Source organism: Lethenteron reissneri, chromosome 55 (assembly GCF_015708825.2).
Source record: "Lethenteron reissneri isolate LAM-NWPU_2019-01 chromosome 55, ASM1570882v1, whole genome shotgun sequence".
Taxonomy (NCBI): Eukaryota; Metazoa; Chordata; class Hyperoartia; order Petromyzontiformes; family Petromyzontidae; genus Lethenteron; species Lethenteron reissneri.
In genome coordinates, this window is record NC_083833.1 from 8,624,047 (window position 1) to 8,639,341 (window position 15,295).

At 53.1% G+C, this 15,295-nt stretch overlaps 1 protein-coding gene across 1 annotated transcript; it reads right to left on the reverse strand.

The window, feature by feature from the left end:
- Window positions 1-1,381: 1,381 nt before the first annotated feature.
- CNBP (CCHC-type zinc finger nucleic acid binding protein) lies at window positions 1,382-15,085 on the reverse strand. The gene is made up of 5 exons (XM_061574550.1): window positions 15,008-15,085; window positions 7,407-7,722; window positions 4,935-4,997; window positions 3,428-3,626; window positions 1,382-1,648 (listed from the first exon to the last, which is right to left on the reverse strand). The coding sequence occupies exons 2-5, from the start codon at window positions 7,591-7,593 to the stop codon at window positions 1,531-1,533; spliced, it is 567 nt and encodes a 188-aa protein (XP_061430534.1). The 5' UTR covers window positions 7,594-7,722; window positions 15,008-15,085; the 3' UTR covers window positions 1,382-1,530.
- Window positions 15,086-15,295: the final 210 nt, after the last annotated feature.

Genomic DNA, 15,295 nt, shown 5'->3' on the forward strand with positions numbered 1-15,295 from the left:
CTTGCCTGGAGGCTCAAACTCATTTTTCTTAATTTTAGGCGGTGGATAAAACGATTTTTCAACTCGCTCCCAAGATGCAGAAAAAACCGTGAGGCTCATGGGTAGTGGGCGGGGGAAGTTGGGTGGCAGGGGTGGGCAATATCCAAACCTCTCTGCATCGCGTTCCGTGGCCCCAACGGGAATTGTCAAGATAAAACCAAGTGACCAGTGGCGTGGACGCAGAGAAAACTCCTGCTGTAGTCTGCACCGCCCACTCCAGCCAGATCGTACGCATAAACCGCACACCACCCCTCTCTTCTGTGGGATCCTAACCCATCCCACAGTTTCTGCTCAGAACCCACATCTGGTATGGTCACAATTCTGGATAAAAACCGATATGGTTGAGGATCCACGTCTGGTATGAATGTGCATCCACTGCAAATCATTTTAACATGTGAACCCATGTTCTGTTTAGAACCTACATCAGGAATAGCGGACACTCCAAGGTCAAAACCTATTTGGCTGGAAGCCCCGTCCCTATCTGAAACCACATCTGTTCAGAATCCCACTCCACATCATCAGGACCCTATGTATCCTGAACCTATTTAGCCACATCCGTTCAGAACTGACATTCGTTCAGAACCGACATCTGTTTCAGTACGCAACGCCTGGTCAAAAACCAGTTTGGCGTTAAACCCAAATCCATTCTGAACCCATGCCTGGTCAGAGCCTCGTTGGCCTGAACCCAGATCCATTTTGAACTGCCATCCGTTCAGAACTTTCTGATCTGAAACCACATCTGTCCAGAACTTCCATGATCTGAACCCACATCTGTTCAGAGCCCACGCCTGGTCAGGACCCATCTTGGCCCGAACCCACGCCCTAGCTTGGTTCTACGGCGTGGCCGGGCCTGCAAGCACAACCCGCGCTCCCCGTTACTGCTGCTGCTGCTGCTGCTCCAATGGAGACCTGTGTGAGAAAAAGACGGAGAGGTGCCCGCCCGCTGACGGCGCTTCTCTGGTTGAGACGGCACCAAAGTGGTGGGGAGGGACGGAGGGAGGGAGGGAGGGAGGGAGGGGGCCCACGAGCAGGGAGCCGAAGCGAGGGAGGGGCGCGTCACACGGGGTTAACCACATCGTCTCCCATCTCCCTGCTGATCCCTCGAATAGACACCCACGCCACCTCCCGAGAGACACATCAAACACAACCATTAAAGCCCCAGAAAGGAGGAAAAGGGAGTGGGGGTGGGGAGGGGGGTCTTACGCTTTCGTAATTGTTTTTTCATCGTTGAAGTAAATTTAATATAGCACACACCTCTACCAAGCTAAACAAAGGGGGGGGGGTTAGGGCCGGTAAACTCGGTGGGAAAAAGAAAGAAAAGCTCAAAAACAGCAGCCCGTTCCTCCTCCTCCTCCTCCGCGCGGTTTATCCACTGGCGGCGACACTTGCGTGCGCCCCCCTCCCCCCCGAACTCTTTCCCCCGCCTCGTTGGGGGCGAGAGAGTGGGGGCGGGGGCGGGCGGGACGGGAGGGGCGGCCCCGGCTGCTCTTCTCAGGCCGTGGCCTCGATGGAGCAGTCCCGCGCCAGGTGTCCCGCCTCTCCACAGCGGTAGCAGTTCACCTCGCTCGCCTTGCTGCAGTTGATGGCCACGTGGCCAGTCTCGCCGCACCTGACACAGACAGAGATCGCAACCCGCACACCGTACACTTCAACAGGCTGTCGTCGTTGGGGGAAGTTCTGTACGCGAGCAGCACCTATGAATATTCTTAGGTTTTTTCGGTAAAGTCACGTAGGTTAAAAATTAAAATTAATAAAAGTAAAATAAATAAAATTAATTTATTTTACTTTTATTAATTTAAAATTTTAATAAAAGTTAAATAAAAATAAAATTATTTTATTTTTATTTTACTTTTATTAATTTTATTTTTTTACCTAGGTGACTTTATCGAAAAAAACCTAAGAATATGAATCCTTGCAGTCACGAAAGCTTCAAATCTAGAAGCACCTATAAAGGCCGGTACGGCGCACGAGCTAGTGGGGGGGGGAGTGTGTGGCCGGCACGAACCCCGGCCGCCTTTGTCTCCCCAGTTGCTGATGTTTACACACCGTGCCAGGTACTCATTTTAAGGCCGTCAATCCAAGGGCAGTGGTTCTCAACCGGGGGATACGTGAACCCAGGGGGGTACGTGAAGCAATTTATGTGTGAAATTATATTGCACATAATAGTCATTGATTTTTAAATAATCACATATGAATCTGCCAATATAAAAAAACTATGATAGATTTTACATCCATATGTTGGGTCAAGCAAGGGGGTACTCGGCTGAAACAAGGTACTCATTTGAAGGCCGTCAATCCAAGGGCAGTGGTTCTCAACCGGGGGATACGTGGACCCAGGGGGGGTACGTGAAGCAATTTGTAAATGTGTGAAATTATATCGCACATAAGTCATTGATTGGTAAATAATCACGTATGAATCTGCCAATATAGAATAACTGATACATTTTACATCCATATGGTTAACCTAGAACCATGTTGGGTCAAGCAAGGGGGTACTCGGTTGAAACAAATCAATAGAAGGGGAACAGTAGCAACAACAACAAAAAGTATGAGAACCACGAATCTCGGGGAGGTCCAGCACCAGTTCAGATAATGGCCGTCACGTTGATGTTGGCTGCGAGCTGGAATCGAACTCTGCTCGCCTGGTTCGTGGCCCAACGCGGAACAAAAAAATCGGTGCACCGCCGCTCCCCACACACGCGTACGTGAACAAGCACCGATGAATACACGCGCAAATGTGGACACACGATGCGGTGTGTGTGACCTTCCAGCGGTGCAGAAAACCCTACAAGTGGAGTCCCGCACCTAAATAACTGGTTGGTTACCCGCAATCGAATCGCACGGATGTCTCCACAACCGGTTGTGAGCAGCTGCGCAACTCGGTGCTCACAGTAGAGACCGACTCGACTTCTCAAACTTCGAGATGCTCAGCGATTTGTAGCAGAGGTAGTCCGTCACCACGCAAAACATTTGCTCAGCTACGATCGGCCGTTCCGATCCCGTGGGTCGCGGGGTGGCGCTACTATAGAGGGGCTGTCTGGCCAGACACCGACAGTTCTCCTTCTTGGTTCTTTCGGTAAAGTCACGTAGAAGGGAAGTAATAAAATAATAAAAATAAAACATAATAAAATAATTCTCACGACGTTTCGGCCACAACGCAAGCAGCCGTCCTCAGGTGAAGACCAGGTCTGTCGGGGAGACAGCGTCTGAATCCCTGCAGTCACGAAAGCTTTAAAACGACGGTCATCGTCGTACAACTACTCACTCGGATGCTAACAAAGCGGTCGCAAGCGACGACGAAAGCCGCGGTGACGGTTTCGGGAAAGTATTCCTCCGGCGCACGTCCCGGTCTGGGGCCGCGACCCCGCGACCCCGCGCCCCAACCTACCGGTAGCACTTGACCTTGGTGCACTCCTTCTGGATGTGGCCGAAGCCACCACAGGTGTAGCACTTGTGCTCGTCGGCGTGTTCGCAGTCACGTGCCAGGTGGCCCGGCTTGCCGCAGTTGTAGCAGCACTGCTCGCGCTCCTTGCGCGGAGCGCTGCAGTCCTTGGCGATGTGGCCGCTCTTGCCGCAGTTGTAGCAAGCTGGGGGGGTTAGGGGTGGCAGGCGGGAGAGGCGGGAGGGGGGTGGGGAACAAAGATGAGGGTGACTGCTTGCTGCTGCTGCTCGTCGCAGAAGATGCGAGTCTCCCTAGCCAATGGCGGAGCCAGGATTGTCAGGTAGGAGGGCAAACCCTCCAGCAATGAAAAGCGATAGTTGTTAGTAAATAAGGACTGGTCCCTTGGTTTTTATTCGACGCGTGTGCGGCGATGGCGCAGCCATCGATCGAGGCTCGAATTCGAACCGCGTTGTGTGATCGGCATCGCCCTCCCTGAAGGTGTTTGCTTTCAGGGAAGTCGTGTGGACTGTATACGCAACTGCGCACAATTACGTGAACCAATTATAACTGCTGCTTTGCCGTTACTTATTGCTAATTATGGACTCAGACTATTGTTCGATCATCTCAAGAGTCCCTGGCACGTAATAATATGCTACACAGTGGCAGTGGGGGTCGCAAAACGCCGATTTATCTATTACTGATAAACCCCAATGATCCGATCGAAATTAGGGATTTTGATCAGATCATTGGGGGGGCATGTGCCACCCCACCTCCCCCCCCATTGGCTCCGCCAGTGTCCCTCGCCCCTCTTACAATGAAATAAGTTCAACATACATACGTGTATACACTAACATTGCTCATAGACTAGGTTTGCCTATTTACTAACATTGCCCATAGGCTACCATTTCCCACCGACTTACATTGCTCAAAGACTAACCAACTCAAAGACTACTTACATTTCCCAAAGACTAATATTGCCCATAAACTAAGTTTGCCCATAGAGTAACATTGCCCATATCGATTTGGCTCGTATGCATGCTGAACTTCTTTCACACCGTACTTAGCCAACCGTGTTCATCGGAGGTGTGGGGAAAGGACAAACTAAACACAAATGAGTTTTAAATCTAGATTTAAAAGTACGTACAGTCTGCCACTCCAAGGTAATACTGGGGATCATTACCTCGTGTGTTCAATCAAGACTGGCCAATGTGGAGGAGGCTCGTGAAAGATTTTACTGGGCAGGTGGAGGCATTCGCCACCCTCCAAAAACAAAAGACAGAAGTGACGTTCACGAGTGGAGCGCCGGGTGGCTAAGACGCAGCAAGGTGGCACAGTGCATTTGCCGGTTATCTCAGTTAACCTCGAGCAGCACCTCGGCCTGTCACATGACCTCCTACGACATTTCACATGGCCTCACAGGGCACTTAGTGTGACACAAGCTCCGTAGTGGCTAACGGCGGCTGTAGCTGCTGCTGTTGCGTGCAGTTGTATGCATGCGTGTGCATGATTGTACCATCTTCCTGCAGCTCGCAGTCCTTCGCCAGGTGGCCCGACTCTCCACAGCGGTAGCAGTTATCTGCGAGCACAGGTGAACGAAGTCAGTCAAGAGACACCGCCAACCCAAACACCGCACGCATTTCCACAGGGACCAAGAGACCCTCCCCCCACACCAGTACCGAACACTGGGCCCCCTACACAGAAAAAAAAAACAGAGATTATGCCACCCATAAGAATACAGTAAAACCTTGGATTGCGAGCATAATTAGTTCTGGAAACGTGTTTGTAATCCAAAGCACTCGTATATCAAAGCACTCGGAGATCAGTTGTGATCACGTGACGCTCGGCAGACAAAGCGTATGCACGCACTACTCGTATTGCAAGACCTCGCTCGTTTATCAAATTAATATTTATTTAAAAAATTTGCTCGTCTTGCAAAACACTCGTAGACCAAGATAATTGGTTCTTTACCCTTCTATCTGGCAACAAAACTGACACCTTTTTGCAAGGAGTCATGTTTGCATAGACCGCAATACCTGCAGTCATAAATACAAACAAAAGACATAACTCTGATAATGTGCACTGTCCTTGAAGTTGATCGGTCCACACCCGAGACAGCTTTCCTTCGAGCCTAGTCTCATATGGGTTGGACCAGATGACGCCGAAAGGCGCACAACTATGGGGTCCCCATAGTGTAGATGCTTGCCCCGAGCTCTCATACTCTGATGGTGCATTGTCCTTGAGTTGTGCGCCTTTTGGCGTCATCTGGTCCAACCCATATGAGACTAGGCTCGAAGGAAAGCTGTCTCGGGTGTGGACCAATCAACTTCAAGGACAGTGCACATTATCAGAGTTATGTCTTTTGTTTGTATTTATGACTGCAGGTATTGCGGTCTATGCAAACATGACTCCTTGCAAAAAGGTGTCAGTTTTGTTGCCAGATAGAAGGGTAAAGAACCAATTATCATATTTTTTACTGGCAAATGAGGTCCCCATAGTGTACTCGTAGACCAAGTTGCTCGCAATCCAAGGTTTTACTGTATGGCTGCTGGGTGGATTGTGACATCGCAGGATCGTGTGAGGTGGTGGCGGCCAGAAGTGGCGGCCTGGGGAAGCCTTCATCCTGCAGTGGATCAACCATGGCCCATGTCGGGAATCGGATTAGGACTTGCGGCTGGTGAAAAACTGTAACCAGGTGTATAATAGCACACACACACATATATAATTAATTTACATGCGTATAATTAACACGTTCCTTCGGAGTGGGCAGGTAGGAACTTAGTTGGACGGCGCATTCGTGCAATCCGTGTAACGCGGCGCAAGCTGCGTGGGGCGGCGCGTCACGTGGTGCTGAGCCAGCCCGAAGCGCTCTATCAAATACAAATCGAGAGCGTGGCTATGCACGACAGACAAATAATCCCTGGTGGGCAGTGTGGAACTGTTGTTCCTACCTGTATTACACACATAAATATAAATACGATAGATATTATTGAGAAAGTATTTCTCCATTATGTTCAGGAATACGTATGATTAGAACAATCCAAAAAAGTCAAACTATGCGGTTAGGGTACATTCTCCGCAAATAAGAATGTGAGAAGTTCTAGAAGGATGATGGTCATGATGCTGTGTGTGACGACAACCGATGATGGTGTGATGATGCTTCGGAACGGTCAAGAGATGTGGTTAGTGGACACATCCTCCGAAGATGACAGCTTGATGCAGGAAGTTCTGGAAGGAAGCTGGGATTAAGCCCAAGAGACGGAAAAAGATGCTGCTTGACAATATAAAACAATGGAAACTCACATCAATGACGTTTCAGGCAATGATCCGTCCTCATATCAGATCAATAACGGTTGGAACGGAGCAGTCCGAGCCAAGGACCTGCTATTAGGCCGAGGACGACAGAAGAACACGCTCGTTCTAGATTTGAAGCTTTCGTGACTGCAAGGATTCATACTCTTTGGTTTTGTCGGTAACGACACGTAGGTAAAACAATAAATAAAATAAAACTAAATGAAATCACGACGTTTCGGATGAAGGAAGTTTGTGTTGCCTCCGAAACGTCGTGATTTAATTTAGTTATTTTATTTATTGTTTTACCTACGTGACTTTACCGAAAAAACCAAAGAGTATTACAGACAAAGACCCCCCATATAGCCTTAACAGACTGTAGGGGCAAGTGCTGTTAGCGAGCACCTATGAAGGCCGCAACGGTACACGAGGGGGTGGGTGGCCAGCACCACGCCCGACCGCCTTTGTCTCCCTAGTGGCGATGTTTACACACCGCACAAGGTACTCATTTGAGGCTGAGTCTACCTAGGGGAGGCCCAGGACCGGTTCGGATAATCGCCACTGGTGTTGGCCGTGAGCGGGAATCGAACTCGGGTCGCCGGGTTCATAGCGCAGCGCGCTGACTGCTACACTACCGCTCCTCAGTATAACACACACTCGCTCGCACACAGCAAGACCATCGCCCGCAAGTTCTCACCTCGTCCGCCAGCGAAGCCTCCTCTCCCGCCACGATTCCTCCCACGTCCACGGCCCCCCCCAATGGGGCCCGGCCCGGGTGCCCCGGGTCCCCCGGCAACCCCGGTACCCCCGGTACCCCCGGCTGTGGGACACTCACGGGCCCAGTGGCCTGTGCGGCCACATTTGAAACACTCGTTACTGCTCATGCCCCTCGCCTGCCGCTCTCCCTTCACTCCCGCTCCTCTCCTCACCGCCCCTCACCACTCCTCCTCCTCCTCCCCTCACCACTCCTCTCCACTCCTCCTCCCCTCACCACTCCTCCGCCCGCACCTGCCCTGTGTGGGGAGCGATAGTAGCAATGTCACACTCGCAATATTCCGCACGTGCGCTTGCGACTCTAAGCCGATACATGCAGCCACTCGCACAACACTCCACGTGTGTACCCAGGCACACGTGCGCCACTCTTAAACACTTCATGCGCACACCTCGGTACAGATACTACACCAGTTACACACAACTTCACTACACATTCAGCCACACCAGCACCACGCATGCAAACAACACATACATCACCCACTCACACAGTACAATGCAGACATCCAGATAACGCATATACAAGTAGCACTAACACATGTGTAGGGGTGTTACGGAGGGCCTGTTATACATAGGATCACACGGGAAACAAACACAGTGGGCGGGGCTACGTGAGTGCACGGGGGGGTGCTCTCAACGACGTCCGCACCGGGCAGCCTGGCCCCACCCCTCAGTGGGGGGTTTTGGTATATAAGGAGATGAGCCGGAGGGCTCGGGGAGATAATGTTAAAGCTAAACCAGTGAAGACCGAAGACCGTCTAGATAGGGCCCTGGACTCCCCTGGATCGCCGCCCTTATCAGGGCCGAACAGTGTCGGGCTAGATAGCCTCCCCTAGCCCGATAGTGGAGGACGAGGAGGTAGGCTAGACGTAGCTAGCAAGTGTATCCCCAGCTAGACGGGTGAGGGGGCCGATACCCCCTCCAGTGTTGTATGCCCCCGATTGTGCTGTGCTGAATAAATACGTGTGCCTCCAACTCCGGCGTCCAAGAGTCAAGTATATTACACATGCAACACACACCAGCCCCATTCGTTCAGCCACACTTACACCAATCATTCACGAAGCCACACAAACACCACTCCAGGCACACTCGCTAAACACTGCCCATACCACCAGCCATTACACACACCACTTCCACACAGAAAAGTCGGCTACAACCACTCGTACACTCAGCAAAATAGACCACTTCACACACACACCGAACACGCGCGCACACTCTCCACCCCACAAATACAACTGGCAAATACGCACACTCCACTCAGCCACAGATACACCACTCAATCACGCCCACACCACTCCACGCTTACACGCAGCTTCATGTGTAGCGCATACGGATAGGGTTGACTAGTACTAACTGTACGTATAAAATGGTCTGCATGTACTGTGTACTATATTTAGGTAATGCACAGTGCATCGTCTGTATGCGCATGGTTTATATACTGTCTCTAATGCATGTCTACAGTATGTACTCAATATAATTGTATACTATAGATACCTATATACTGTATGTCTATAGTATATGTGTATGGATGTCTGTGTACTGTACGTCTATTTTATGTGTATATTTACGTACGATGTGTCTATGTACTGTTTGTATCGATGTGATGTTTATGTATAGGTAGTGTGTACGCAATGTGTATGTTGATGTACGTGTCTACGTAATGGATTTATGTATGGTGCCTATGTATTGTGTATCTATGTAATGTATGTTTATAAACAGCAAAACCTTGGATTGCGAGTAACTTGGTCTGCGAGTGTTTTGCAAGACGAGCAAAATGTTTAAGTAAATATTAATTTGATAAACGAGCGAGGTCTTGCAATACGTACGTATACGCTTTGTCTGCCGAGCGTCACGTGATCACAACTGATATACGAGTGCTTGATATACGAGTGCTTTGGATTACAAACACGTTTCCGGAACAAATTATGCTCGCAATCAAAGGTTTTACTGTACTGTGTCTGTGTGTATTACAGTTCATTAATTGACCAATCTGGAGATCTGTGAAATACTGGAGATCTGTGAAAAAGAGCTTAATAGCTCAGCAGATCCCTCCGGTATAAATACGGATTCTGATTCAAACACCCCAATGGAGCTGGACCCTCATGCAAGAGCCTTGAGCCTCAGGTTGTTCATGGGCATCATTATTACGATCAATGGGCCAGTAGAGGGTATAGCAGAGGTCGCAACCGGGTACCCGATACCCGTACCCTACCCGATACCCGGCTACCCGTACCCAGCCGGGTACGGGTACCCGTTTGCGACCCTGGTGCGGCCGGGTACGGGTAGACCGTGAGTCACTGGTCAGTAACTGGTTGTCACTCATTTCCCAACGTCTTGTCTCTTCTCACAATTCAAGTTCCTAGAATCAACCCACCCACGCCTGCAACATGGCTTCATCCCAGAGGTCGCAATCAGGTACCCGATACCCGTACCCTACCCGGCCGGGTACGGGTAGGGTACGTGTACGGCCGGGTACGGGTACCCGTTTGCGACCCTGGTGCGGCCGGGTATGGGTAAGGAATCAAAACCTGTTTGAGACCTCTGGGGTATGGCAATGGGGTGAAGGTGGTTAGGTGATGATGCGAGTGATGCGGTGAATGACGGTGATTGTGACGCGGGTCATGATCGCGTTATGTTGATGTGATGAGTGTGATGAGGGGTCAGATGTGATGAAGTGATGGAGACGAGACGAATAGACGATAACGATGGGATGGGTGAGTGATGAGGTGAATGACGGTGAGTGTGACAGGGGGGTTATGATCGCGCGATGTTGATGTAATGAAATATTATCAGAGCATGTTTAATATTTGCATGTTCACCACAAGTACGTGTGGTTAATGCAGACAGGATTCCTTGAAAAAGGATTCGGTTTGGCGTTTTGATATCTAAACACCTGTTTTGCTGCCAGAACGGGTAAAACCTATTGTTATATTTTGATGTAATGAGTGTGATGAGGGTGAGGAGTGATGAGATGAAGTTACGGAGGCGAGACGAATCGACAATAACGATGGCATGGGCGAGTGATGAGGTGAATGACGGCGATTGTGACAGAGGGTTATGATCGCGTTGTGTCGATGCAAATGAGTGTGATGAGGGTGAGGAGTGATTAGATCGATAAGACGAGGTTATGATCGCGTTATGTTGATGCAAATGAGTGTGGTGAGGGTGAGGAGTGATTATATCGATGAGGCGATGTTATGATCGCGTTGTGTTGATGCAAATGAGTGTGATGAGTGAGGAGTGATTAGATCGACGAGGCGATGTTATGATCGCGTTGTGTTGATGCAAATGAGTGAGATGATGGTGAGGAGTGATTAGATCGATAAGACGAGGTTATGATCGCGTTGTGTTGATGCAAATCAGTGTGATGAGGGTGAGGAGTGATTATATCGATGAGACGAGGTTATAATCGCGTTATGTTGATGCAAATGAGTGTGGTGAGGGTGAGGAGTGATGAGATCGATGAGACGAATCGACAATAACGATGGGAATGAGGGGAACGCGATTATTAGATGGCACGGCGCCGAGCCAAATCGTTCCAACGAAGAGGAGGGAATGGGCGACTGTGGGAAACACACGACGAATCGAAGAGGACGCCGAGTAAGATCATTACATGGCAGGGAGCCGTGGCGATGTTTACCTGCGTTAATCAAGGCTGCGTTGCTGTACTGTACTGACGGTACAGTATTGGGTTCGGTCACGTGGTTCCGAGCGTGCCCCCCCCCCCGCGCCCCCCTCACGGAAATCTCGCGAGATCTTGGCCGAGGGCTCGCGGCTTCATCAAAAGAGCGGCCGCCGCGGCCTTCCAAGTCTCGCGAGATTTCACGCCTTTTCCGACTGCGCCACAACCGGACACCCTAGAGACCCCTCTCGAATTCAGGGACCCAAAGTTACTCCAAGACCCCGACACGGGGACCCATAGACCCCCTTGAATACAGGGGCCCAAAGTTACTCCAAGACCCCTACACGGGGACCCATAGACCCCCTCAAATTCAGGGGCCCAAAGTTACTCCAAGACCCCTACACGGGGACCCATAGACCCCCTCGAATTCAGGGACCCAAAGTTACTCCAAGACCCCTACACGGGGACCCATAGACCCCCTTGAATACAGGGACCCAAAGTTACTCCAAGACCCCTACACGGGGACCCATAGACCCCCTCAAATTCAGGGGCCCAAAGTTACTCCAAGACCCCTACAGGGGGACCCATAGACCCCCTCGAATTCAGGGACCCAAAGTTACTCCAAGACCCCTACACGGGGACCCATAGACCCCCTTGAATACAGGGACCCAAAGTTACTCCAAGACCCCTACACGGGGACCCATAGACCCCCTCGAATTCAGGGACCCAAAGTTACTCCAAGACCCCTACATGGGGACCCATAGACCCCCTTGAATACAGGGACCCAAAGTTACTCCAAGACCCCTACACGGGGACCCATAGATCCCCTTGAATTCAGGGACCCAAAGTTTCTCCAAGACCCCTACATGGGGACCCATAGACCCCCTTGAATACAGGGACCCAAAGTTACTCCAAGACCCCTACACGGGGACCCATAGACCCCCTCGAATTCAGGGACCCAAAGTTACTCCAAGACCCCTACATGGGGACCCATAGACCCCCTTGAATACAGGGACCCAAAGTTACTCCAAGACCCCTACACGGGGACCCATAGACCCCCTCGAATTCAGGGACCCAAAGTTACTCCAAGACCCCTACACGGGGACCCATAGACCCCCTTGAATACAGGGACCCAAAGTTACTCCAAGACCCCTACACGGGGACCCATAGACCCCCTTGAATACAGGGGCCCAAAGTTACTCCAAGACCCCTACACGGGGACCCATAGATCCCCTTGAATTCAGGGACCCAAAGTTTCTCCAAGACCCCTACATGGGGACCCATAGACCCCCTTGAATACAGGGACCCAAAGTTACTCCAAGACCCGTTCACATTAACCCATAACCCCCCCCCCCAGTCCCGAACACCGGCCCCCCTACACAGACGATGCCTCTTACACGTGAACGCTTCCCAACAGGGGCCCAAAGACCCCTACACAGGGAACCCTTTTGAACCCCCATACACAGGGGACCCACGCGACACCCATACACGGATCCCTCAGTCCTTGCACGGGGACCCAGTAGGGCATCCACAGTTACCGAGAACCCCAGTGACCCGATATACAGAACCCATTAGCAGGTAGCTCGGAATCCCTCGGCACCTACACAGGGAACCACACTACAGCATCCCGAGACCCCCTTACAAAGAACAAGGCCACCTGGACCCCCCCCCCCTAAGCGACCACTTCATAGACGCCCATCCCTAGATGCCCAAGACCCATAACGCAGTGGGGACTATGGGACCAGGCGAACCACCAGGGTCCATGGACTCAAAAAGTATCCCCCCCTCTCGCTTCCTCGCCGGGATTCGGTCACCACCCACCACATTCGCACCTCCGATTAGCACGGATGTCTACGTGCGGTGCGAAAGAAGTTCAACAGATACACACACACAAGTCAGTCATTCCCCCTTGGCCCCACTCCCCCCCTGTCTCTCCACGCCGCTGGTCTATTTTTAGCCCGGGGCAGCAATCCACGCCCTGTGAAGGCTCGCAAGGGGAGGGGTGGAGAAAGGGGACCCCCCCCCCAAGGGGAGGGGTGGAGAAAGGGGACCCCCCCCTCTCTCAAGGGGAGGGGTGGAGAAAGGGACCCCCCCCCTCTCAAGGGGAGGGGTGGAGAAAGGGGACCCCCCCCTCTCAAGGGGAGGGGTGGAGAAAGGGGACCCCCCCCCTCTCAAGGGGAGGGGTGGAGAAAGGAGACCCCCCCCCAAGGGGAGGGGTGGAGAAAGGGGACCCCCCCCCCCTCTCAAGGGGAGGGGTGGAGAAAGGGGACCCCCCCCTCTCAAGGGGAGGGGTGGAGAAAGGGGACCCCCCCCCCAGGGGAGGGGTGGAGAAAGGGGACCCCCCCTCTCAAGGGGAGGGGTGGAGAAAGGGGACCCCCCCTCGCAAGGGGAGGGGTGGAGAAAGGGGACCCCCCCCAAGGGGAGGGGTGGAGAAAGGGGACCCCCCCCCTCTCAAGGGGAGGGGTGGAGAAAGGGGACCCCCCCCCTCTCAAGGGGAGGGGTGGAGAAAGGGGAGGGGTGGAGAAAGGGGACCCCCCCCCTCTCAAGGGGAGGGGTGGAGAAAGGGGAGGGGTGGAGAAAGGGGACCCCCCCCTCTCAAGGGGAGGGGTGGAGAAAGGGGACCCCCCCCTCTCAAGGGGAGGGGTGGAGAAAGAGGGGTGGAGAAAGGGGACCCCCCCCTCTCAAGGGGTGGAGAAAGGGGAGGGGTGGAGAAAGGGGACCCCCCCCCCCTCTCAAGGGGAGGGGTGGAGAAAGAGGAGGGATGGAGAAAGGGGACCCCCCCCCCTCTCAAGGGGAGGGGTGGAGAAAGGGGAGGGGTGGAGAAAGGGGACCCCCCCTCTCTCAAGGGGAGGGGTGGAGAAAGGGGACCCCCCCCCCTCTCAAGGGGAGGGGTGGAGAAAGGGGAGGGGGAGGGATGGAGAAAGGGGAGGGGTGGAGAAAGGGGACCCCCCCCCCTCTCAAGGGGAGGGGTGGAGAAAGGGGAGGGGTGGAGAAAGGGGACCCCCCCTCTCAAGGGGAGGGGTGGAGAAAGGGGAGGGGTGGAGAAAGGGGAGGGATGGAGAAAGGGGACCCCCCCCCCCTCTCAAGGGGAGGGGTGGAGAAAGGGGACCCCCCCTCCCACGACTAAAGACGGCGCGTTAACATCGAAAGCGGTCCTGGGTTAAGTGCATAGAAAGCAACGGCAAAATCCCCACGATTAAGTCAGCTGTAGTAGCAGCAGCTGCAACACTGGGACACCTCCAACCCGGTTCCTCCCCACCCCCTCCGCGAACCCCTGTAGCTCGAACCCCTGCAGCTCGAACCCTGTAGCTCGAACCCCTGTATCTCGAACCACTGAATCTCGAACCCCTGTAGCTCGAACCCCCGTATCTCGAACCCCCGTATCTCGAACCCCTGTATCTCGAACCCCTATAGCTCGAACCCCTGTAGCTCGAACCCCCACCCCCGGCAGGAGGCCCAGACACTGCAGGGCCACTTACGCGGCGGAGACAGCCGCCTCTGCATAGCTGCACAGGGACACCCCGGACCCCTAGCGTAAGGAACCACGAGACCCACCCACCCACACACCTCCCCCCTAACGCCCAGGAACCTAGAAACGCCACACACCCGAGCCCCCGACAAGGGGAACCCACAGACGAGGCGACCCAATGCCATATCAGAAAGCCCGAGGCCTAGGATACCCCCACGTGCTGTCAAGGGATCCGGGCCTGCAGGCCTCAGCGAGGGTAAGCACGGCGTGGTAAGAGGGTAACACAGCGGTGGTGTGGAACGCCCCCACCCCAAGTCCGAGGGGGGGTCCATCTACTCCCACCAAGACCTGCTGCCCCCTTCAGAGCCCCCCACCACCACCTGGAGGTGAGACCCCCTTAAAGAACCCCCGTTTTGGACCCCTACGCGGGACCCACCTGAGCCACACGGAGCCGCGCAGTGTCTGAGTCAATGGACGAACACGTGATTTGCACACGGCGCGCGGCTTTGCACACGGCACGGCGGGGAGGGGGGGTGGGGCGAGGGGGCGGGGCTGCCACAGTGCCGTGCGCAAAGCCACAGGCCCAGAGGATTTCCATAGCGGGCAACGATTTCTAATCTCTATGGCGTCTATTTATATGCCATGTGGAAGGGTCGTTCACCCGAAACGTCGCCCATTAATATATTTTTCTTTTCTTTAAGGTCGCGCAGTGTTATTGGCCAAT